Source organism: Symphalangus syndactylus, chromosome 10, assembly GCF_028878055.3.
Source record: "Symphalangus syndactylus isolate Jambi chromosome 10, NHGRI_mSymSyn1-v2.1_pri, whole genome shotgun sequence".
NCBI lineage: Eukaryota > Metazoa > Chordata > Mammalia > Primates > Hylobatidae > Symphalangus > Symphalangus syndactylus.
Genome location: NC_072432.2, coordinates 62,495,324 through 62,511,596, shown reverse-complemented (window position 1 = coordinate 62,511,596; position 16,273 = coordinate 62,495,324). Strand labels below are relative to the sequence as shown.

The following is a 16,273-nucleotide window of genomic DNA, read 5'->3' as shown; positions in this document are numbered from 1 at the left end:
ACCATAATTCAATTTAATCCTTACACCAATGCTATTAGGTTGGCAAATTGCTTACCTAGTTTTTATCCTCCCTTATATTGAGAGAATATGTCCATATCAAAACAAAAGAAGAAAATAATTCATTTCCCAGGCACTCTGGCAGCTAAGAATGGACACAGTTCTTAACAAAATAGGTGGAAGTTGAAAGATGGAGATTCCTGGAAAGCTTTTCATACAGGAGGCAGACTGGCAACCACCAATGATTCAGGCAAGAATATGAAAGGATGCTAAAATTGGAGAGTGAAAGTTTGATGAGAAACAGGATATTTATACAGTATTAAAGCATGTTCCCAAGTGATACTTACTAATTACAAGGGGAAAAAATAGTAACTGTAAAATGGAGAAGACTGGTAGACAGTACTTTAAACTATTAATCAAAAGTGATATCACTGGCAGGGAGTGGTGGATCCTGCCTGTAATCTTGGCACTTTGGGAGGCCAAAGTGGAGGATTGCTTGAGGCCAGGAGTTCAAGACCAGCCTGGGCAACACAGCGAGACTCTCAACAAAAATAAAAATAAAATAAAATAAATTAGTCAGGCATGTTGACAAGTGCCTGTAGTCCTAGCGACTCAGGAGGCTGAAGCACGAGGATCCCTTGAGCCCAGGAATTTGAAGTTACAGTGAACTATGAATGGGGTACTGTACTGCAGCCTAGGCGACACAGTAAGACCCCATCTCAAAAAACAAAAACAAACCAAAAAAGTGGTATCACTAATAATGGGAAAAATAGATGTCATATACTTTCTGAGAGGATGTACTATGAGAAGGACAGCACTTCTGTGATATTCTAATTGTGAGGCAAGATCAGACAAACCTAAATTGAGGGGCATTCTACAAAATAACTGACCAATACTGTACTCTCCAAGACATCAAGATTATGAAAGACAGAGAAAGATGGAGTAACTATTTCAGATTAAAGACAGCTAAAGAGATATGACATCTAAATACAACATATAATCCTGAATTGGATCCTAGACCAAAAGAAAAAAACGTTTTCCCCAAAAAGGAAATTAGTGGGACTACTGCCAAAATTTGAATAAGGCCTGTAGATTAATTAGATAATGGCAATGTATCAGTGTTCATTTCCTGGTTTTGATTATTAAAATCTTTAAGAACGTATTTTTGTCTTTAGTAATTAGACACTGAAGTATTTAGGTGGTCAAGTGACATCATGCCTACAAATTCCTCTCATATATTCAGGGGGAAAATATATACATTTAAAGAAAAGAAATGATGTCGGGCACAGTGGCCCATGCCTGTAACCCCAGCACTTTGGGAGGCTGGGGCGGGCAGATCACTTGAGGTCAGCAGTTCGAGACTAGCCTGGCCAACATGGCGAAAACCCATCTCTACTAAAAATACAAAAAATTAACTGGGTGTGGTGGCAGGTGCCTGTAATCCCAGCTACTCAGGAGGCAGAGGCAGGAGGATCACTTGAACCCGGGAGGCGGAGGTTGCAGAGAGCCGAGATCACACCATTGCACTCCAGCCTGGGCAACAAAAGTGAAACTCCATGTCAGAAAAAAAGAAAAGAAATGATAAAGCAAATGGGGTTAAAAAGGTTGACCTTTTGCAATCTTTCTGCAATGCTGAGATTAGTTCAATATAAAAAGTTAAAAGGGTAGAAGAATGGGAAAGGCACACTCACTTGTAGATACTTTTTCCCCTTCACCTTTGCCCCTTTTCCTACCCAGAATAAGAAATGTGATGCTGGAGATAGAACAGTCAGCCTGTAACCTCAGGCCAAGGATACCTGCACAGAAAAATTCCAGCTTGCATCCAAGCTGGCATCCTACAGCCTCTGTTTAGTCCTGCACTGCCTACCTCCTAATTTAAGACACTCTTTAGTTTGGTTTTCTATTGCAGCACATGGTAATCACAATTGATACCGCAAAATTAAATAATTTGCCCAAGGTTACAGCAGTCCAAAAGTGGCAACATCTGTCTAGGTTTGCAAAGAAAACATGCTTTTCTGGTCTGTATCATGCTGAAGTCTAGGCTTCTCTCTCTGTGAAACAGGAATAAGAATTTCTAGCAGTCCAGAATGAAAAACACACAGCAGAGTGCCTATGGCAGGGCCTGGCACAGAGGACAGAGGCTCAAATGTTTGCTGAATCAATAATTCAAGAAACCAAGCACATCTGTTTTCAGTATTCTGGTGTACTGAGCTATTTTAAGTACTGAAAAAAAAAAACTGTATTTATGTGGGTGCAATACTCTAGCTGCTGCAGATATTAGTCAGCAATTTCATTCAGTTTCTTGGATCTCTCTCACACTCAATCCTCTTCCTCTTATTTGCCTACTGTCTCCTTCACAGAAATTCTTCTACCCTCTCTTTGTCCATCAGCTCCTGCAACTCATGTCCCCATCAAAGGGGCAGAGTATGGATCCCGTGTGAAAAGCTGTCTGAACACAGTGGCTTACTCAGCTGGGGCAGGCAAGTGTTAGACCACAAGAAGGACCATCCTTCCCGGTTGCCAGAAAAAAATCAAAACTGCTGCACCAGGGAGGCCTAGCCTCTGGTGAGAGCTAAGCAGCTATCCAGAGGCTGAGGCTCAAAAAGCTTCATGCAACAGAGTTAAAGGTGCAGGAAAGAAAACATTGAAAGCTAATCAACTCATCAGACATGCCCCAGGGCTTTTCTGAAGTTGATAGCAATCACTAATATATGTTAAAATGAAATGTGTTAAATACTTCCTTTCACTGATTGGTTTTAAATGGGACAAATTATGAACTTTTTAAAAAACAAAGATCCTGGTATTTATTACACCATAAATACCAAAATACCAGTATAGTCATTTTTCTCTGACCCAGATACTAGAACCAGACCTAGATAGCAGCACCCTCACAGGAAGGAGACCGACTGCTGCAATAACTTATACAGATTTTGGATTCTGAGCTATTTAGGAGTCAATACTCACATATTTGGGAAAGAGAGAGCACATCTAGGACTGGGGTCTAGGTCACTTTGGGTCACAGACTTTGTGCCCCTGTCCTGAAAAGGTCATGTGTGTGGGTATTGGAGGTGGAGAGAGGGCAGTGGGAAGGGCAAGTTGGAGCTTTTCTAGTTCTTTTTTTTCCCCTGGAGACATAGTCTTGCTGTCACTCAGGCTGGAGTGCAGTGGTGCAATCTCAGCTCACTGCAACCTCCACCTCACAGGTTCAAGAGATTCTTGTGCCTCGGCCTCCCAAGTAGCTAGGATTACAGGCACGTGCCATGACGCCCAGCCAGCTAATTTTTTGTATTTTTAGTAGAGATGGGGTTTCACCATGTTGGCCAGGCTAGTCTCAAACTCTTGAGCTCAGGTGATCTGCCTACCTCAGCCTCCCAAAGTGCTGGAATTACAGGCGTGAGCCACCACACCTGGCCCTCTTCTAGTTCTTGTTTTTGTTGTTATTGTTGTTTTTGGAGACAGAGTTTCCCTCTTATTGCCCAGGCTGGAGTGCAATGGCATGATCTCCACTCACCGCAACCTCTGCCTCCCAGGTTCAAGCGATTCTCCTGCCTCAGCCTCCCGAGTAGCTGGGATCACAGGCATGCACCACCACACCCGGCTAATTTTGTATTTTTAGTAGACACGGGGTTTCTCCATGTTGGTCAGGCTGGTCTCAAACTCCCAATCTCAGGTGATCTGCCTGCCTCGGCCTCCCAAAGTGCTGGGATTACAGGTGTGAGCCACTGCGCCCGGCCTCTTCTAGTTCTTTATACCACCCACAACTAGTATGGTGTTTGTGCGATCCTGTAAGGAAGCATCAGGGAACAGAGGCCAAAGAGAAGACTTCTCTTCTTTGCCTCTTTGTACTTATAATCTTCTCATCTTCCATCCCTCTGCCCATGGACTCCTAAGCTACTGGCAGAAAATCATGTCCACACCCAACTACCTCTCCTTTTCCCAAACCATCTGCCTATGCCAGTTCTGGACCCTCCACATAACATCTGCAGGTTACTGAGCCCCTCCTGATTATCTCCCTAGTGTATTTGTCAATCACAGGCCATTGGCATCTTATAGTCAACTTCATTAAAAAACTGGAATTATGGGCCGGGCGCGGTGGCTCACGCTTGTAATCCCAGCACTTTGGGAGGCCGAGGCGGGCGGATCACAAGGTCAGGAGATCGAGACCACGGTGAAAACCCCGTCTCTACTAAAAATACAAAAAAATTAGCCGGGCGTAGTGGCGGGGGCCTGTAGTCCCAGCTACTTGGAGAGGCTGAGGCAGGAGAATGGCGTGAACCCGGGAGGCGGAGCTTGCAGTGAGCCGAGATCGCGCCACTGCACTCCAGCCAGGGCGACAGAGCGAGACTCCGTCTCAAAAAAAAAAAAAAAAAAACTGGAATTATGGCCGGGCATGGTGACTCATGCCTGTAATCTCAGCACTTTGGGAGGCTGAGGCAGGTGGATCTCCAGGAGTTCGAGAGCAGCCTGGGCAACATGGTGAAACCCCATCTCTACAATAAAATAAAATAAAAATTAGCTGGGTGTGGTAGTGCACACCTGTAGTCCCAGCTATGCAGGAGGCTGAGATGGGAGGATCGCTTGAGTCTGGGAGAAGGGGGTTGCAGAGAGGGGACCTTGGAAGTGTGGGCTGACTTTGGAAAGTTTTGGTCCAGGTCAGCTACCATCTGCTGGCCTGGAGGCCCAGTCTGATTTCAAGAGACAACTCTGTGACTCCCTCCTGCCACAAATACTTGCTTGGGGCATAGCCTCAGGCAAATGACAGAGATCAGCTGCTAACTGCTCTAAAATCATAGCTTGCTGGGAAGTTGGCAATGACTCCATTAAAAATCATCTTAAGCTTACATGGAATCTTGGCATCAGCCAACGTGAACTTCAAAGGCTTTCGTCTAGCTATTGAATGGGACAGTAAAGACTGCAACCCTACCCTGGCTATTCAAGACATACTTGTTCAGCTGGCTTGAGGTGTTGGGGGAGAGAAAATGGTGTTGGGAGGTAACAGTCAAATTCTCCAAAAAAACAGTGCTAGGGCCTGGATCTAATAAACTTGTCCCTCGATAAACAGTTTTATAAAAAGTCCTTTGGCCAGGCATGGTGGCTCATGCCTGTAATCCCAGTACTTTGGGAGGCTGAGGCAGGTGGGTCAAGAGGTAAGGAGATCGAGACCATCCTGGCCAACATGGTGAAACCCCGTCTCTACTAAAAATACAAAAATTAGCTGGTTGTGGTGGCATGCACCTATAATCCCAGCTACTTGGGAGGCTGAGGCAGAATAGCTTGAACCTGGGAGGCAGCGAGATCGCACCACTGCACTCCAGCCTGGAGACAGAGCGAGACTCCATCGCAAAAAAAAATTACACATAAAATAAATAAATAAATAAAAATAAAAAGTCCTTTGGAAATGAAAATGGGATTTCCTAATTTAGGTGTTTTTTCTTTCTTTTTTTTTTAGGTGTTTCATAAGTAATTCTGCTTATTTTCTTAAAAATGGAAACACACCTGGGTTATACTTTCTTTAAAAAAAGGGTATAGATTTGCTTGCTGATTTAAGTACAATGCAGTGTCAAATTACTTTTATTAAATAATGTAACATGATCTTTTGAATCTCTGCAGAGAGGCAGAACTTATGCTAGCATACACTAGTGATAATGCTGGAAAAATAATTTCAAAAAAAACTGGCAAGCAGTTTAAGTACATTAGGGGATACAGTGAGCATGTATTGTTTTTCTTATCCTGATAAATTCTCCTGGCATACTATTCCAGATTTCCTAGGAGAAATGTGAATGTCCCTGTTCCCCAGCTCTTACGCCATATGCTTTGAGATGAGATGAAGACTTCTGCTCCTTGCTTTAGAGGTGGGAATGTGACTCAAGGCCAATCAGAACATCTCAAACCTTAAACTACAGGAATTGGCTCACCACATAGGCATGCGACCCAATCAGGTTCAATGAGTCACAAGGAGACTTTTGCTGGGACTCTTAGGAGAGAGGTTGGGAGTCTTCTTTGATGAACTTGGGCCTAGGATACTAGGACTATGGGTCCTGGCAGCCATCTTGCTCCGCATGGAGCCAGAGGGAAAAAAAACAAAAACAGTAAGGACAGCAGAGTCCAGAAACAGTGGAAACCCAGATCACAGGGAAATTGGCTTGATACCCCAGATTATGCCTCATCTGAAGTAACAGACTTCTCAGTAACATGAGCTAGTAGGGTTAGAGTTGAAGACTTACAGGGTAATATCTTTAAATGTTCAGTTGTTAAGAAATTGATAATACCGAAGATGATCAGGGTCTCCACTCTAATCATTATTGAGTACTTACTATGTTTCAAGTACTATGAACGTTACAGATATTATCTAATAAAATCCCAAAACAACCACAGGAGGCAACAATTACCATTCCTTTAAAAAAAAAAGTAAAGCAGGAACTCTGGGCTCTATAGCATGTGAGACACCTCAACTATTCCAAGTCCTTACCTTGGTCTCATTTCTTTTTTGAGACGGAGTTTGGCTCTTGTTGTGCAGGCTGGAGTGCAATGGCAAGATCCTGGCTCACTGCAACCTCCGCCTCCCGGTTTAAGCGATTCTCCTGCCTCAGCCTCCGGAGTAGCTAGGATTACAGGCATGCGCCACCACGCTCGGCTAATTTTGTATTTTTAGTAGAGACAGGATTTCTCCATGTTGGTCAGGCTGGTCTCAAGCTCCTGACCTCAGGTGATCCACCCACCTCAGCCTCCCAAAGTGCTGGGATTACAGGGGTGAGTCACTGTGCCCGGCCTGGTCTCATTTCTTATCTCCTGAGAGAGGTAGCTGTCCAACATTTTAGCCTCTGAAACTTTTTGTTCAAGCGAAATAGGAAGCATAAACAAATGAAACCAATTAAATGGAGCAGGATGGGGGGGAGCCCAGAATCCTTTTTTTTTTTTTTTTTTTTTTGAGAAAGGGTCTCACTCTGTCACCTGGACTGGAGTGCAGTGGCACAATCTTGACTGACTGCAACTTCAGGCAATTCTCATGCCTCAGCCTCCCGCGCATAGCTGGAATGACAGGCCACCACGCCCAGCTACCAAAACCTTCTTTCTTGGACTCTCCTCTCCCAAGGATTTCCTAAGGCTTTTAAAAATATTTTGAGGGCACCGGGTGCGGTGGCTCATGCCTGTAATCCCAGCACTTTGGGAGGCCGAGGCGGGCGGATCATGAGATGAGGAGATAGAGACCACGGAGAAACTCTGTCTCTACCAAAAATACAAAAAACTAGCTGGGTGCGGTGGCAGGCACCTGTCGTCCCAGTACTCCAGAGGCTGAGGCAGGAGAATGGCCTGAACCCGGGAGGCGGAGCTTGGAGTGAGCTGAGATGGCGCCACTACACTCTAGCCTGGGCGACAGAGCGAGACTCCGTCTCAAAAAAAAAAAAATTTTTTGAGGGCTGGGCACGGTGGCTCACGCACTTTGAGAGGCTGAGGCAGGCGGATCATGAGGTCAGGAGATTGAGGCCATCCTAATTAACATGGTGAAAACCTGTCTCTACTAAAAATACAAAAAATTAGCCAGGCATGGTGGCATGTGCCTCTATTCCCAGCTACTTGGGAGGCTGAGGCAGGAGAATCGCTTGAACCCGGGAGGCGGAGGTTGCAGTAAGCCGAGATCGCGCCACTACACTCCAGCCTGGGTCACAGAGCGAGGCTCCATCTCAAAATAAATAAATAAATAACAAAATAAAAATATTTTGAAGCCTGGGGCAGTTGGCTCACACCTGCAATCCCAGAATTTTGGGAGGCTGAGGCAGGAGAATAGCTTGAGGCCGGGAGTTTGACACCAGTCTGGGCAACATAGCAAGACTTCATCTGTACAAAAAAAAAAAAAAAAAAATTAGCCAGGCATGATGGTGTGCACCTGTAGTCCTAGCTACTCAGGAGGCTGAGGCAGGAAGAGCTCTTGAACCCAGGAGTTCCAGGATGCGGTGAGCCATGACTGCACCACTGCACTCCAGCCTGGGTGAGACAGTGAGAGCCTATCTCCAAAAAAAAAAAAAAAAAAAAAAAATTGAAAAGCACTTCATGAGACACAATAAGAAAGGACAAGGAAGCCCTCTATATATTGATATGGACCAATCTCCAAGACATATTAAATTGGAAAAAGCCTGGTGTGGAATAATGTATACATTGTGCTGTATTTATACGTGTTATTAAAAAAATGAGGAGGCTATAGACATATTTGTATATCGGCAAGGATTTGAAGAATTGTTAACATTGATTGCCTGGATGTCCAAGGAGTGGAAGGAGACTTTTTACTATATACCCCTTTGTACTTTTTATTTTAACGATATTAATGTATTACCTGTCTAAGAGAAAAGAAAGCCACTTTATTAGTGTAGTGCATCTCAAAGCAAGACGGGTTGACCATGGGGATACTGAGATGGTTCTTTCATGGGCTGAGATCCGATTCTAAAACTATAAGTCCTTTCTTTCACAAAGATTTATCTTTACATATGGTAAAAGGTAATTACTAAGCTAGTCATTAAAGGATGCCAAAATAGTCATAAACTAAAACTAGCATGTTAATAGCATCTAAAGACCCTAATTCAGACTCTACTGAGGAAATCTGAGTGCTATGCAATGCTTAGCAACAATGCAGAATTTCTACTCCTATGCATACAAGCCAATAGTGGGAACTTCCTCCATTGGGGAATTCATCCATTAAAGAGTTACCAAGTTCCTATTATGTGCCGGATGCTGTGCTAAGCACTAGGGATAAAGCAATTTACAAAAGAACTAAAATCTTTGCCCTGATGGGGGTAGTCTTCTGGTGGGGGGAAACAGACAGTAAACAAGATAAATATGTAAAATATATACTATATATTTCAATAATCCTACAATGCACATCCCCCCCCACCGCCCCAATTTTCTGAAGCCTGAAATTCAGATCTTTTGGCAAGGTTTTTTTTTTTTCTTTCTCTAAGGCACACTTAATAGCATAGTATATCTCATGAAATATGGGAACATAGTGTATATGGGAGAATAATGTATCAGATTCATTAAGCGCTACAAGGAAAATAAGCAGAGCAGAGAAAAAAGGAGTATGAGGAGGCCGGGCGCGGTGGCTCACGCCTGTAATCCCAGCACTTTGGGAGGCCGAGGCGGGCGGATCAAGAGGTCAGGAGATCGAGACCATCCTGGCTAACACGGTGAAACCCCGTCTCTACTAAAAAATACAAAAAATTAGCCGGGCGAGGTGGCGGGCGCCTGTAGTCCCAGCTACGCGGGAGGCTGAGGCAGGAGAATGGCGTGAACCCCGGGGGGTGGAGCCTGCAGTGAGCCGAGATCTCGCCACTGCACTCCAGCCTGGGTGAAAGAGCGAGACTCCATCTCAAAAAAAAAAAAAAAAAAAAAAAAAAAAATTATGAAGAGGTTGCAACTTAGGGTGTCAGGAAAGATCTATGTAACATTTGAGCAGACTTAAAGAAAGTGAAGAGTGACCCTTATCTTTATGTAGATGGAGTAGCAAGCATCCCAAATACAGGAAAGAAATTTGCAAAGGGCATAAAGACGGGAGAAAGTCTCAGAAACACCAAGGAAGCCAGGCGGTGTGGCTAGAGTGGAGTGAGTGAGATGAAATGTAGCAAAGGAGATGAGATAAGAGAGGTAAGGGCCAGGTTATGTATGGACTTGCAGACCGCATTTCTACTTAATGCATAATCATTGTCTTGTGTCTAGAAAGGTAGGATAATGTATTACATAAGAGCGCAGGCTTTGGAGCCAGATTGCCAATTTATGCCCCAGCCTGCCACTCCCTAGCTTATATGATATTGGTCAAGTTACTCTCTTGACCTGTTTCTCCATCTGCAAAATAAGGCTAATAAACTAACCACCTTATAGGGTTGTTGTGAGAATTAAGCAAATTATTTTATATAAAGAACTTTGAACGGAGCCTGGCAAATAAAGAGCACTATGTGTCTGATACGGTTATTGATTAGTCATGGATTTTCAGTGTTGTCCCTATAAATTGAAATCATCAATTTATTAATTTATTTTGCTATACATTGTTTGGTTCATGAATATAATGCCTAATTGTATCACCAATGTTTGTGGACTCTGATTTTCCAGGAAATAGTCTTTTTTTTTTTTTTTTTTTTTTTTTTTTTTTTAGACAGAGTCTCGCTCTGTCGCCCAGGCTGCAGTGCAGTGGCGCGATCTCGCAAGCTCCGCCTCCTAGGTTCACGCCATTCTCCTGCCTCAGCCTCCAGAATAGCTGAGGCCACAGGCGCCGGCCACCACACCCAGCTAATTTTTTGTATTTTTTTAGTAGAGACGGGGTTTCACCGTGTTAGCCAGGATGGTCTCGATCTCCTGACCTCGTGATCGGCCTCCCAAATTGTTGGGATTACAGGTGTGGGCGTGAGCCACCATGCCTGGCCATTTTTTTTTTTTTTTTTTTGAGATGGAGTTTCACTCTTGTTGCCCAGGCTGGAGTGCAACGGCGTGACCTCTGCTCACTGCAACCTCCGCCTCCTGGGTTCAAGCAATTCTCCTGCCTCAACCTCCCGAGTAGCTGGGATTACAGGCATGCGCCACCAAGCCGAGCTAATTTTGTATTTTTAGTAGACAACGGGGTTTCTCCATGTTGGTCAGGCTGGTCTGGAACTCCCAACCTCAGGTGATCCACCAACCTCAGGTGATCCGCCCGCCTCAGCCTCCCAAAGTGCTGGGATTACAAGCATGAGCCACCTCGCCCAGCCTCAACTAGTCTTTTTTTTTTTTTTTTTTTTTTGAGACACGGTCTCACTCCATCGTCCCAGCTGGAGTGCAGTGGCACAATCATGGCTCAATGCAGCCTCGATCTCCCAGGCTCAAGCGATCCTCCCACACCCTCCCAAGTAAGTGGGACTACTGGCTGGGAATACAGGCGTATGCCACCATGCTCAGCTAATATTTTATTTTTTGTAGAGATGGGGTTTTGCCACATTGCCCAGGCTGGTGTTCAACTCCTGAGCTTAAATGATCCTCCCACCTTGGCCTCCCAAAGTGCTGGGATTACAGCCATGAACTACGTCTTTAAAAACCTATATATGATACTGAAGGGGCTTATAACCTAGCAAAATAATAAATAAATAAAAACCTACATATGATAGATTTCAAATACAAATGATCATTTATATTTATCCTCCCAAGCAGGCATAGACAACATTCCACCTCACTACCACCCCAACTAAAAAACAATCTTATGCAATTATATTTCATTGTTTTTGCTGAGTTTTCCACTAGAAAGTAAGTGGGCCACTGAAAAAAACAATTTGAAAAAATGAATTTCAAACCAACGAATTTTGTTCATTGATGTATTGTCAGGTTTGGTTTAGAAAAAGAATCATTCTTAATTTTGATTATGTGTATTTTAATGATTCATGGGACTCTTATCCTGAATGCTTAGATTTATGAAAGCCAGAAGTATAACAGTGCAAGTCAGGCCGTCACAATTTGTTCAGGTTTTCTCTTTCTTTATTAACTCAGGTAGTTCCTGAGCATCTACCATATTAAAGGAATTATACTAGATGATTAAAGGATGCAAACAGGAATACAACACAGTCCCTGACTTTTCTCCCTCTACAAAATCAGTAGAAGTGGATTAATATGTAACTCTTCCTCTGGAATAAGGAGTCTATTTCATGGTTGTTCTGTAGTGACAATGCTTCAGGGATCCCACCTTCATCACCTTTGCACCCAACTGTCCATCACTCCTGTGCAGGGGATGCTGCTGGGGAAGAAAACAGGTCAAATGCAGGGAAAATTGATAGTAAGCTGTTACTACTATACTCACGAAAGTATAGTAACCTACTTTACTCACTAAAGTACAGTAACCTACTGTACCCACCAAAGTTTAAAACAAAACAGGACATTTGACAAGGCTGGTGCCTTTAAACAACTTTGCTAAAATGTCAAGGCACTCTTTTTAATTATTAAATAAGAGGAGTAATAGACATTTGTGGCCCACTCCATCTATGAGCCTCATTCCTGATGATGGGGTAGAGTGAGGTTCAGGGACAATGTGAAGTGAGGTTCAGGGAGGGGTGAGGCTTAGGGGCTTAAGTGAAGTTCTTTGCATGCATTTCTTAGTAATAAAAATGCTGAGTAATTTACTGGTTACTTTTTTTAGGCTGCAACAAAATGCTCCCATGGAAAATGTCTACGGTAAAATGTCAAGTGTATAGTTTTAAAGCAGAGGACAATGCTTATTGCACAGTATTTTTGGCAGTATGACCCCACCATTCTCCAAGTTGCCCAGGCTTAAAACGTTGGCACTAGGAAACACATAGCCTATGATGTGTTCCCTACAATTTCACTTTACAGATTAAAAAAAGGGAACCTCCTCTTAGTATAATATTCATATATTCTTTCAATGATTTATTCATTTATCCGTCAATATCACCTTTTATGAGACAGTGGTAAGCAACAGAGATATAAAATGAATAACATAGTCCTGCCTTTAACAGTTTGGTTTAGCAAGCATTTATTGAATGTACACCATATACAGTATTAATAACTGCAAAATGCTAACATACAGATATGTACCTAGATTTTAGGGAAAGCTTTCAAGAATGATGTCAGAGTTGAGTCTTAAGGAATTAGCAGGAGTTTGCTTGATGAAGAGAAAGGAGGGGAAGGGCATATCCAGGTCTGAGAAAAATGCCCAGAGTATGTGGGGGAGGCAGGAGCTGAAAAACTAGACAGGAGCCAAATCATAACAGGCCTGTATGACAAACTAACGAGTTTGGACTTTATTCTGGAGAGAATGGGGAACAACTGGAGGATTTTAAGAGGAGTGACATGAACAGATGTTTTGTTTTGTTAGTCTCACCCAAGGATGGACTGGAGATTGGACTGAAAGGAAGCCAGGGCTGAATGCAGACAAACTAGTTAGGACGCTGTTGCTGTAATCTCAATGAGAAATGAGGAGAACATAATCTATGTCACAGGCACAGAAGATGGAGAGCAAAGCACCTATTTGAGAAATATTCTATAAATAGAAATGATAGGACATGACTATTGATTGGACATGTGTGGGTGGAAAGCCAGAGTCTAAGATTCTTCCCAGCTTCCTCTGTCTAGCTTAGGCAATTATTTGGACAGTCGTACTACTGAGCACGGCACGCACATAGTAGAAGCAGCATATTGACTTTTTTTCTTTAAGGGAGGCAGGGGAAGATGACGAGTTCAATTTTAAATGCTGAATCTGAGACCTGTGGGGAATCCAAAGGGAGAGATGCATGAGTCAGTTAGCTAACTAGCCCTGTGTTTTTTAGCCTCAAGAAATTTACAAGACTATTCCAGAAGCATGTGTACTGACAACCTGACTGCCAAAGGAACAGGCATACACCAATGAGAGAAAATGACAATTTTTTCATGTTAAAAAAGAATTGAAAACACAGGGGTTGAGAGTTAATAACAAAACATTATGTTACTCGGCAAACTGACACAGCAAAACAATGTATTTCTCTAGTAAGCTAAATGTACGGTTTGGTGGGTTTCCTCCTGACGACACTTGAAAATAAGAGGTGTACCTGGTGTTTAGATCTAGGAATTCCTTTCAGCAGGTTTGAAGAGCAAGAGCTGAGAAATGCGCCCTCCAGTGGCAGTGGAATGAGGGGTGTCTAGTAACCCTTTTTACCACCAAACAAAGCCCTGTAAAGAAATGCAATTTACCGGGATCAGAAAGCCACAACGTTGGTACTAGTAAACCGTCAAACCAAGCGAACCCTCCCAGGGGCCAGGTACCCTTACCTGTCACGTCGCCCAAAGGAAAATTTCACTTTCGACTCAACAAAATAAGACCTCAGATTTGATAGCTTGCAGTAAGTCCCGCTTGGCGACGATTAAACACCCTGCAAGTCGAAACGCGTAGTCTAATCAAATCCTCTCCAGCCTGCAGGGCCGGGCTTCGACCACGTGGGTGACTGCGGCCAGCAGGATCAATCCGCGAAGGGCGGGAGTAGGAGGCGTGCCCTTGCGGCGGGAGGCGGGGCCTGCGCAGTAGGTGGGGCTTCGGCAGAACCTAGCTACGAGGTTCCTCTCGCCTCCGCTCCCCTTTTGCCTTCAACCTTCGAGCCGCCACGTAATGCCACGTCCCCGCGCATGCGCATCTTGGCCGCTGGTGGCGGCTGTTTCCGGGCTTAGGGGGCTGGAGTGGCCGCCGAGTTGGAGGCGGTGGTGGCAGCAGTAGGAGAGTGTAGAGTGCGGGATTGGGGGCCAGGCCCTACGGAGGGCGGGGGAAGTTGTCTTCGCTTTTTTTCCGGAGGGGCCGGTAAACCTGGTGGCTGAACGGCAAGATGAATTTCCTCCGCGGGGTAATGGGGGGTCAGAGTGCCGGACCCCAGCACACAGAAGCCGAGACGGTGAGAGGAGCAGCGGGTCTGGGACTTGGGAAGGGGTCCGGGCAGGGACGGGGACGGAGCACTCGGAGACCCGAAGGTCACCTCCAGCGTCCCACCATGGAGGGGGGATCCACATGTCGTCTCCCCCTTTGCCCTCCTTCGGCTCCCGAAATCCCAGTTATTCATTCACGCCCCCAGCTCAGTCCCCATCGCTGCGGTTCGGCCGAACTGACGGCAGCCGCGCCCCTCAGCTCAGTAGGCCCCGAAGTTCGGGCTAGGAGAGCGGTCCGCAGGTGGTACCGCCCGGGAAGGGACGGATCCCAGGCCGAGCTGGCCCGAACTGCCTCCCACGCCCCTCGGGGCCGTGGGCCCCTCCCTCCTTCTCTTTCGCCTGTGTCTGCACTGGCCGAGAGGAGCCTGAAGTCCTGCTCCCTCCCTCGCAGTCTGAAACTGGGGCGTTGGGGAAGACTGCGAGAAGGTTTAAAACCCAGCTGTTGGTGAGAGCATGTGGCTAAGAATAAAACGATATTCTTTGAAGCACAAATCCACCTGCTCCTGTCCCATCAACTGGAAAAGCGGTCGTTCTGCCTGGTGTTATTTGTTCAGATCCCGCTTTTCGGGCTCACCCAAATGTATATCATTTGGCAAATGCTACCTTGAACGTAGTAGGGATCTTTCGCGCTCAAACTTCTTTGGGGACACATCCACCGCTTTCTGCCTGAACTCGTAATGACGTGATTTGCGGCGTTATTTAAAAAAAAAAAAAAAAAAAAAAAGAGTTTAGCCCCTGAAAACAGTATTTAATAGTTGCTTGGATTCCAGGTTTAGAATACACTTATTTTGAAGTTTGGTTAGTGTTTAGAGGAACCGAGGGTGTATGCCTTTTTGAAATAAACTTTTTATTTGAGAAGAATTTTAGATCTACATAAAAGTGACCAGGTATAACACTTTAATGGCTAACTTTGTTAATGGGATCCTGAGGGATAATATAGTACCTTTCATTTGTCAAGCTCTTACCTCGTGCTAGGTTCTGTGCTGAGCTCTTTATATTCCACATTATGCTTTAATCGTTAACTACCCTGCAAGATAGGTGAAAGTATTCTCACTTTAAAAGTCAAAAAATGAGACTAAGAGGGGTGAAGTAGGCCGGACGCGGTAGCTCACGCCTCTAATCCCAGCACTTTGGGAGGCTGAGGCCGGCGTATCACCTGAGGTCGGGAGTTCGAGACCAGCCTGACTAACATGGAGAAACCCCATCTCTACTAAAAATTAGCCGGCCCGTAGTGGCACATGCCTGTAATCCCAGCTACTCGGGAGGCTGAGGCAGGAGAATCGCTTGAACTCAGGCGGCAGAGGTTACGGTGAGCAGAGATCGCGCCATTGCACTCCAGCCTGGGCAACAAGAGTGAAACTCTGTCTCAAAAAAAAAAAAAAAAAAAAAAAAGAGGTGAAGTAACTTGACCAATGTCACACTGCTGGTAATAGAGCCAGGATTCAACCAAGAGGTACCTTACTTCAAAGCCTACACTTCATTGCTCATGCCTGTATTTCAATACTTTTTGAGAACTTTATATAATATTATTAAAATTAACTGCAGCTAGTCGCAGTGACACGGGCCTATAATCCCAGCTAAGGGGATGCTAAGCCAGGAGGATCGCTTGAGCCCAGGAGTTTGAGACTAGCCTGGGCAGCATGAAAAGAATCCATCTTAAAAAAAAAATAATTAACTGCACAAGTCTGGTTAGAATTGTTTAAAGCATAAGATGAAAGCTGGTAAATCTGTTTCTTTCATTTGAAAATCACTTTTCTGTCTCTCACTATAACACACACACACGCACACATTTGGCTTCACTCATCCATTCCCACTTGGCAACAAGGCAGCCTGAGCTATCCTACTAGAAGATCATGTTCTGTCTGGATTA

General features: G+C 44.6%; 2 protein-coding genes across 7 annotated transcripts in view; one reads left to right on the top strand and one right to left on the bottom strand.

The window, feature by feature from the left end:
- Positions 1 to 14,072, bottom strand: part of G3BP2 (G3BP stress granule assembly factor 2) — a 91,026-nt gene extending 76,954 nt beyond the window's left edge. The window contains exons 1-2 of one of the 4 annotated variants that reach the window (XM_063610366.1): positions 13,762 to 13,931; positions 13,542 to 13,662 (exon numbers count right to left, since the gene is read on the bottom strand). The gene's annotated coding sequence lies outside the window, so the exon portion shown is untranslated. Of the gene's footprint in view, positions 1 to 13,541; positions 13,663 to 13,761 lie in introns of all 4 variants that reach the window. The other 3 variants (XM_063610363.1, XM_055297317.2, XM_055297315.2) reach the window with 3 other exon arrangements.
- The window catches only part of USO1 (USO1 vesicle transport factor), a 96,597-nt gene continuing 94,387 nt past the window's right edge, over positions 14,064 to 16,273 (top strand). The window contains exon 1 of one of the 3 annotated variants that reach the window (XM_063610355.1): positions 14,064 to 14,372. In XM_063610355.1, the coding sequence (XP_063466425.1) occupies positions 14,307 to 14,372 (66 nt within the window). In that variant the 5' untranslated portion in view covers positions 14,064 to 14,306. The remainder of the gene's footprint in view (positions 14,373 to 16,273) is intronic. The other 2 variants (XM_063610354.1, XM_063610353.1) reach the window with 2 other exon arrangements.